The sequence below is a fragment of the Brachyistius frenatus genome, unplaced genomic scaffold (assembly GCF_029030835.1).
Source record: "Brachyistius frenatus isolate BFR_SWC_R1_liver_20210118 unplaced genomic scaffold, ASM2903083v1 Contig_61, whole genome shotgun sequence".
Lineage (NCBI taxonomy): Eukaryota > Metazoa > Chordata > Actinopteri > Embiotocidae > Brachyistius > Brachyistius frenatus.
In genome coordinates, this window is record NW_027210660.1 from 230,157 (window position 1) to 239,677 (window position 9,521).

Genomic DNA, 9,521 nt, shown 5'->3' on the forward strand with positions numbered 1-9,521 from the left:
TTGTCAACCCGTGTCAATAGCCAGATCCATGGACATCTATCAAAGCACGTCAGTTTTGAAATGAGAAAACAAAAAGACAGACACACACACAGTGTGCAGAGTTCAATTTTCTCTTGCGAGCACTAACACGCGTGCACACGCACACACGCACCAACACACACACGCACGCACGCGCGCACACACACACGCACCAACACACACACGCACGCACACACACACACACACACACACACACACACACACACACTGCATGCAGAGCTGCTGACGCTTAGAAAGCTCGGACAAAGCAAATCATAATACAGGGCGCTTTATTCTGCACAGCGACATATTACTGGATAAAAAAGGAAACCTCATGAATATATTTTTCTTTGGTCGGCTAAAAGGTAAAACATTAAATGCACCGTTGAAAGATGGATGTTATGTGTCAATCTTTGTGGAACACTTGAAAAATGTACCGTTTAATGTCGATGCACTTCACAGTGCTGAGGGTTTATCATAATTATTGGAAAATGTGGCAATAAGCGAAGCCTCTTTTTTTTATAAAAACTTTGTCATTTCCTAAACCAGCGTTAGCAGATTTGTAACCGTGAAGAGAAGTTAGGCAGCTGGCTCTGTTGTAAACCAGTCGACTCCAACTTCAAGAATTTATCTTTATTCTGATAAAATAAAAACAAACGGCAAACACATTAACAGATGATTTGATCTGGTTTGGTCTGGTTTAATTGTTGCAGTTAAATGTCTGGAGCATGTTTTTGTCTTGACATAATAAAAACACATCACAAAAACTGTAAAGACCTGCCGGTGGCCCCTCAAAGCTGTAATGATCATTACAGATGCGAAAGTGTTGCATTGAACAAACATCAGGGACACTCGTGAATTTTAGTATCATCATAACAAACTATCTCACCATTTTGACCATTAATGGTATTTGTGGTGCTCAAATAACAACAGCCGAATAAAACGGTGAACAAAACATTGTTATAGTACAATCATGTGTTCAATCTTCAATAACGTTGAGTAGAGTCCCATTTGATCCCACAGTATTAATGTCATTAACAGTACAGTCAAATACCCATTCATTCACATTTTCATCTTTACCATTTACCCCTGAAAAGCACCTAAAAGTAAACCAAACAGTTCAATTTAAAAAAAAAAAAAAAAAAACAGCTAAAAAAAACCAGTGCAAAATGAGAAGACAAATGATCCTCAAACAATGAAGCTGCCTCAGCAATGGATAGTTGAATGTGGTCCCATGTGACCTTACAAAGAAGTAACACTCTGCATTTCATGTATTCATGAGTTATAGGCTTATATGAACATGTAGACACAATTCACATTCTGAGCACAATGTACGGCAAATACAAAGAAACAAGAAACGTACACCAGTTTCTCTTTTAGTTTGCAGGTTGCAGTACACCGGGATCTCTCCACAACAGTAGACATGAAAGGATGGACTTTGAACGCACAGATCATTATATCCCATGTCTTAATCTTAAATCTTGTTTTATGTTTATTTAGCTTTTGGTACGTTTTTGATGTAAAAACCAGCTGGAACGAAGCAGAAATACCACCGCTGAATGTTAAGGTCAAGGCTGACGCATCTTAAAATTTCAGTTCATCTAATCCTTGTAAGATAGCAAAAAGTCTCGATGGCTGATTTCATGTCCTCTTTATCTGTGTGTTTCTACTACTTTAGGACGACTAAAATGAAGGATGCTTTTGATTCAGTTGGCTTTGACTGATAAGATACGGTTGTACTCACTACGCTGCGTTGGTTGCTGCCCGTTCAACACTGTTACTGGGTTCCAAATGACATACTTCCCTTGGTACGCCAACAAACAGTACTCTTACACGTTAAGACTCGTATTTGGGTAGTACAAGAAGTTTGACAGGGAAGTCTCGTCTCACATCGCACACTGCCATTTTGCCCTGACCTGAAATAACGGCAGCATGTGAACACATCACCCACCAAAATATCTGCTGCTTTAATTATTTTACCCGAGAAATTAAAAAAAAAAATTCTTAACACACTCAATAAACACGCTGATAGTTTCTGTCCAGCAGCAGTATGTTGGTACTTAGTGGAACAATAAACACTTTTGTACGGTGTTCTGCAACAGCTGCAGCTTCCTCAGACGCCTTCATTCAAAAATGATTTACCTTGGTGGTCCTGCCCCTTCTCCTACGAAGCCAAGATGGCGACCGTTTAACAAGTGTCCAGCATTTCAAAATCATTTTTTTTGGACCGTTTTAAATGCATCATCCGTGTACTTGTAGTGCACTACATGTTTCTGTACTTGACAAGTGTGAACACACTTGTGCACTAAAGAGTGAGTGTTAGTACATAAGTACGCCATTTGGAACACAGCATGTGAACGGCGTGTCTACACAGGAGGCATTTCGGTCATCCGGCTCACACAAATCTAATGGAAAAGAGACTTCTGTTTTACACGATAACTCTCGAAACGCAAGTGTATTTTTATGCTGCAAGTCCATTTTCTTTCATTTGACACATGTATCTACTGTTGTTGTTTGTCGTGGAGTGACCTATACTTATCACGGTGCCTGAATGCATCTTGTTTGGACACAGATGGAAGACTGAAGCTGCTATTGCTGCACTACTAACATGCCGCTCACACTGCGTCTCCCGTGTGGACCTGATGTAAAGCTCCATGTCACCGTTTACATTTTCATTTTCTGGCTCCACTATTTCACAAAGACTGTGCTGAGAATAAATCTTAGTTTTGGCTTCATAACATTCCTTTTAAAGACCAACAGTTGTCAGATAGTATGTCCATTGTTTTGTTTTTTTCCCACACCACCTATAAACATGATTGTTTTGAATTTAACCACACATGGATGGGTTGTACCAATGGATGAAACAATGCGGGCTGCAGCTTGTTGGTAAAACGGTTGGTTCCATCCATTCTGAGCTTCATGCACCGTGTTCACACTCCAGTCAATCCAAACGCTGAGCTAACCAGTGCAAGAGACTGTACACATACTGTAAAACCGGATGCGTAGATTTCAGTGAATATGTCATATGGTTTATCTCCATTGCCATATACAGGATGTTGTTGTGCCAGAGGGTGGTCTGATATGTACATCTGCACTAAAATCCTCAGGGTACCGATGGGAAAGGGGAGTGTGTGCAAATAAAGTCTCTGGCACAGCAGCAGGGTTTCACTCTGCCCTCTTAAGTTAACGTACATAGGATGTGGAGGTATTCCAGGTACATACAGTTTGTCTCTTCTGCCCTTAATCTCAGTTCGTGTGTCCCTGTAAACCTTTTCACCTCCTCCTCCTCCTCCTCCTCGTCTTAGAGGACCTGCTCGGTGCTGGAGGCGGAGATGTCCAGGAGTCTCCAGGCTGCGTTGGGGTTCAGCTCCTCCTGGTCACGACACAACGCCCAAACATACATCATCCTCATCACCTTCTCCTGTTGGAGGAGAAGAGTCGAGGGTCAGCTCCGAAGAGACACGTGTGGAGACGTGAACATCCATAACTCATTAAACGTCGTTCTGATCCGGCTTGTGCTGACAGCCAAATTGCAAGGCAGACTAGATCCGTTAGTATTTTTGTGATATTCAACACTGTTGGAAGTCTAAATTCATGTATTAGATTAGCTAACATCCTACTGCATCCTCAAACCTGTGAAGTTCAGAGGCAGATGTGTTAAACGCATTTATTCACGACTGTGGTGCAGTACTTATGAGCTGACTGACCGGATCTCCCTCTACAAGTTCTCCTTTGGGGCTGCGGATCACCATGACGACCTGCGCCTGGAAGGTGATGATCAGCACTGGGCCTTGGTCCATCATCTTACCCATCGCGAGCTAAAACACAGAGAGAGGAACAAACAAATAAAATGAATAAGTGAATGTTCGTTAAGAGGGAAAAATCTGAATAGAGAAAAAAAAAAGTGAAGAAAAGATAGTTAAAGATGTTATTTTGGAAATCTGCATACATAGTAAAACTAGGTGTATGATGGTTACTGTTCATGAGTGGAATCACTTACATCTATGTTGTCAATGTCGAGGATTTTAGACTGGAAGAGAAGCCCCAGAGCTCTGGCCTGCTGGATGGGGTGGGCCAGCTGACTGTACGTCTGAGGACAAGTACATGAAAAATCACACTTTACAACCTCCTGTATGCACGCTCACACGGACTGATCTACATATAGGTTCTTTACTTGGGAGGGTTCCGATTTCTAAAGAGGAGATAATGCATATACACTCTGACAAAAAGGCAGAGAAAGTGCCCAAAAAGTGCCTTAAAATCAGAGTGAAATGCAAATACATCATCTCAACTATATTTATTAAAGGTAAATTTACAGTTTCTGCATCCACCTGTAAGCTGTCATCAGCTCAAGTCCTCCATTTTACTTTTTCGTGTAGTTCAGTCAAACACAATTAAACTCTTCTTCCTGTGAGGAGGTTGTCAACATATTTTTCTCACGAGTCTGTGTATCCATGGATGCACACCTCTGATTGTAGTGTGTACAGAGGTGTTGTGCAAGTCCTGCGGTCCGCATGCAGTCCGTGTCAGTCCTGCAGATCAGGGCTTAAGAACGGATTACATACAAATATTGAGATGAATGTTGCAAACTTACAGCTTCATAGCACCAGTCCTTCAACACGTCCAGCTCTCCACGGATCATGGCCTGCAGAAAGGACAGTGACACTGAGTTGTTGATACTTTACAACAACACAGGTATTTCATAAGTGTCCTCAGGCAGAGTGCTAAAGTTATTTTGGCAAATCTCTCTTATCAGAGTTAAATTACAATAGTAGGTTTTACTGAAGTCAAACAATGTCAGTGGCTGTTTAAAAAATGTAAATAGACACTGAGCCGAGATAAGAGTTTTTTCTAGAAGTCAAATTACAACAGATTTCATTCAATTAAACCTCATCCAGTGCCATTAAATGATTGTAAACCACTTTCAAACTTAATCGTTGCTGCCAACTAACTATCAGGTGACGTCTCTGGCATAGTTGATTGAAACTGGAACAACATTTCTTTTTCTTTTTTAATATAATGTGGTGTAATTACATAAAACAGCGTTAACAGCTCTTGAACTGAAGCACACTACACACTGTTCCGTTTCTTGTCATCAGTGATGCGAATTATGTTTTTAGCAGCCGAGTTCGTTTGGACTCATCTGACAATTGAAGCCCAACTTGATCAACTCTGACAGGAGAAGGCACAAAATAATTCACTGAATCTGATCTAAGCTTGAGTTACAAACTCATGTGTTAATAAAGCAAGACCTTTGTCCATCTGTTCTTGGTCTCCTTTGTAAAATATCCCCTAGGTATTGAGCAAAGAGAAGCGTGTGAATGAAAGCAGCCACAGTGAAGGCGACACTATGAGAGAGAGTAGACGGAGGCTTGGAGAGTCTGTTTACCTCCAGTATGTTAGGGATTATATCTTTCTCGCACTGTTTGAGAAAACAATCTTTGTCAAAGTTGGGGTCTGCCTTCAGGATCTCAGTCAGCACCTCAGACATTTCTGTTTTTGAGAAAAGTCCGCCTGGGAAACAAGACACAGACAACATTAGCAGCAGCAGCAGCAAACAGACATCACTCAGTACCAGAAAGGTGGATATGTAGTGGTTCAGCTTTTTGTACGTCAACAGTTATCTGAAGCATTTATTATACTGTTTATCTCTTGATTTGTTGTCCGTGGTCATTATGGCTAAAACATTTTTACATTTGTCTTACAATGAAACACGTTTAGAAGTGACCAAAGTTTCCTTCGGTTTGCTCAGACTAATTACATTTAAAAAAAAAAAAAAGTTATGACAATCACACTGCAAAACTGCAAAATCCATATTGAATGTGGTGGAGCATTACCTAGAAAGCCAGTGACTCTGTCAGTTACAGCTCTGGATACTCTGATGAGGGTATTGTCACTTTCATCATATTTCATCTTCATCTCAAAGAATCCTGAAGGAAAAAAAAAAAAAAAAAAAGAGACGACCAGGGTGAAGACAAACAGCTTAAAAATATAAATATGTGTTAAGTTGTTTTTCAGTTGTAAAGAAAGATAAATCCTGCACCTGTGCAGACACACTGAGAACACCTGATGCCTGCACTGTATTACTTTATTATAAAATTTACTGTAAAAAATTTCCCCTCGGGGATTAATAAAGTAACTACCTAACCTAACCTAAATAATCTGCTGCCACCTGCTGCCTTTAAAGACAAACTGCACATACATGATGATTACAGATGATGTATTATGCAACACTAATTCCACAGCTTCTAAGGATTATCTTACTGTTAAAAACTACGTTATTGTCCTTGAAGTCCTTCCACTGCTGGTACCACTTTGAATCCTTATGGAGGACGACACCCATGGCCTCTCTGCATCACAAAACACAAGACAATCACATCATCACAGAGGTATACAACAGTGGATGTTGTGCACGTGGGTCAAGCACAGTTCCAGTTAGGACTACGGGATATAGTGCTCCTTTAAGACAGAAATGGTTAGAGTGAAGATAGCTTCAACAGTTACTCACTCATTGGCCTCGAACACTCTGGTGTCGCTTTCAGCTCCTTTAGATGAGAAATCGCTCCTCTTCCTCAGCTGAGAAGGAGCCCTGTAAGGGCCGGCATCGCCGACGTCAATCTCCTTCTTCATAGTTTCCACACCCTGCAGAGAGGACACAGAGTGTTATTAAAAAAATATAGTCTAAATCACAGTCTCAGTGTAGATTCAAAAAGTGCAGGTTCACAAAAAAATAATTTTTAGCAGTATGCTTTCTGTTGATGAATCATGAGAGTCGGGTCAACCCAGCTGTAGCTGCCATTGTAAGTATAGCAAAAGCTTGTTTAAGAGCGCCATGGTCTCTAATGAAAAACCCCAAATGGGCACCAAGTCACTGAAAATAGCTACATTAATTAAGTAAATCAGCCAAATAAGAGTTGAATTAAGCAATAACTGGCTGGGGTGTAAGTATCGAACCCTAAAGCGTCTGGACCCTGCAGTTATGTTGCTTTCTGTAAACACATGCATATCAACCAATGCAAATGCAGAGCAGAGCACAGGTCTGCGAATTACTTATTATTCACATTTAAAAACAGACAAAAATAAATTCATTTTGATGTCTGTCCCTTTCTTTTTTTGAAAACATAACTAACTGTGACTCCAAATCACAGCAAGCATACGAGCAGCGATGTAAAGGTGAGGATACAAGATGCTCCTCCAGAGATGCTGTAAAACGCATGGTTCTTATGTTTCGTCTTCTGACCTGAGATATGGCCCTGAATGCACTCGTCCGGCCCAGTTTTTCTCCTCCTTTGGACACAGACCCAGCAGAGTGCATGGCCGTCCGGGCCGCCTCCTCCACACCTTCCTTGATCTTCTTCCCGATGTCGGTACGACTCACTTCCTCGAGGCCCTGTGGCCCAAATGCAACAGAAACACAAAGTCAGTACGGTTTAAAGAGCACAATTTCTTTTAAGACATTGACTGAACTTGTTCCCTATTTAAGGCATTTTTGATGACACTGTAAGATATATGGCCAATCAAACTGAGGGAACATTGATTACACAAGATCCCAAAAATGTCCATGAGGGAACTCTCCATCAAGTGTCCTTTGGCTTGAAGTATGATAGCAGAAGAAGTATCTTACCTCCTTGACAGTCTCTGATAGAGAGCCAAAGCGTCTTCTTAAACACCTCTGATGTCTTCACTGTCTCAGCCTCTATCGTTTTCTAATAAGAGAAAAAAAAATCTTCACCACTCAAATCCTAAATATACTGATGAATTGCTTATTACAAAAAAAAATCTAACAAAAGTCAAACATTCATAAAAGATATCACTTTTGCTATAAAATGACTGAGGATAGAAATCCCGTTATGCTCTTACATATTTCCTGCGGGCCTGCTGCAGGGCATCGGACTCGTCGAGCCTCTTGGCCTCATCTCTGAACTTTTTAATGTTTTCTTTCATCTCCTGATTCTTACTGAACTCCTGACGAAGGTTATCGACAAATTCTCCCAGGAAACCTTTACGTCCAGAAGCGTATCGCACCTAACGAGATAATCAGAGGGAAGGACTTCAGTTGGACAAACAGATGCACTGATACAGTGAGCAGACCACCCACTTATTTCCACTCGGGAGTTCCTTCTTTATCTGTCTGAAGCACTGAAGGAAGAAGAATAGATCAGCATCTGTGTACTGTCTAGTATGATATAGTGGGGGGGAAATGAAGAAAAGCAAGTCAGATAAGTAAATTTCAGAGTTAATTGTAATCTTCAAAGCTACACAAGCAAGTAATCATTTTCAGTCACTTGAAGGTGAAAGGGAGATGCCAGCGAGTACCTGCACGGCTGCCACCGAGCTCCTGTGTAACCTGTCAGCATCTCCTCTCCACACCGAGGAGACCAGAGACCGGGAGCAGAGGGACAAGGCATTTCTGCCAATCAGCTGCAACAGAGAGAGACAGTGTCAGTCAGCCACAATCAGTAATGTCCCACACGTTCACCAGGTAGTATATATATATATAATATATATATATATATATGTAGTTTAAAACAGTTCTCCACTGGAGAAATAAACACCATCAGGTGCTGTAGAGCTACAACACCTCGCTTTATCATCTTTGGTCGACACCTATCACATCAAACATCTTGAGGTCTTTCTAGATACCATGATGACACCATGTTTCCCATCGGCTGTCCAAGTAAACTGCGTGATGAGGAGTAGTTGAATAGTTTGTACTGACGTGATAGCTGCAGTTCCCACTCAGGAAAAAATAATAATCTGATACCACACCGGTCTTACTAAAAACAAAAAGTGTCACCACTATAATCGTTAAAACCGGAACATTCACGTCTCATAACTAGTCCCTGAAACAGCAGGTCTTTACCGCCCGTCTACACTGAGGATTTTAAACTTTTAAAACGTAGTGTAACCTGGTTAAAGCACGGACATCTTAAAAACAACAACAAGGAGCGTTGGTTTGACACGCTGCTTGTTAAAGATTAAAACTGAGAGGCTCTCCGGTGCAACGAGAAGGCCTTTTCTAACGGACATCTCGCGCTCTATCCGCAGAAAGGACACGCTGCAAAATCGCGTTCACATAACTGGACGTGAAAAAGACTCCTTCTAAAGCCGCGTAGACCGTTTCCCTTCACCAAATTACGTGCCGGGGACGCGAGAGCTGCGAAGAAGGACATGAATGGTTGTCTAACCTCGTAGCACCGACACACGGAGGCTGCCATCTTGATCTTGAAATGCGCGGAGACACACGTGCGTCCTTCCTGCAGCAGCTGACGTTCCGCTCGACCAATAGGAGCAGAGGTGGTGGGGCGGAAGGCGGGGCCAGCGCTCAGCACGACATTAAAGGGACAATTCACCCTAAAAAAAAACCATCGTGATGTTATGATGATACAACAGCATGAACCGCAAACACAAGGGGGTTTCCCAGAAACATAATCACAGCATTCAGGACTTGAATGCCCTCTGTCTCCAGTTCACTGTTTAAAAAAACACGACTTTTTGTTAGA

General features: G+C 41.6%; 1 protein-coding gene across 1 annotated transcript; it reads right to left on the bottom strand.

Moving 5' to 3' along the window:
- Window positions 1–630: 630 nt before the first annotated feature.
- LOC138625250 (mitochondrial import inner membrane translocase subunit TIM44-like) lies at window positions 631–9,262 on the bottom strand. The gene is given in 14 exon segments (XM_069706039.1): window positions 631–3,439; window positions 3,726–3,836; window positions 4,019–4,108; window positions 4,613–4,663; window positions 5,408–5,532; window positions 5,856–5,948; window positions 6,283–6,368; window positions 6,527–6,660; window positions 7,259–7,408; window positions 7,643–7,672; window positions 7,674–7,724; window positions 7,879–8,043; window positions 8,335–8,439; window positions 9,207–9,262. Coding segments are annotated over 14 exon segments (1,341 nt in total). The 5' UTR covers window positions 9,237–9,262; the 3' UTR covers window positions 631–3,319.
- Between the last annotated feature and the right edge of the window lie 259 nt (window positions 9,263–9,521).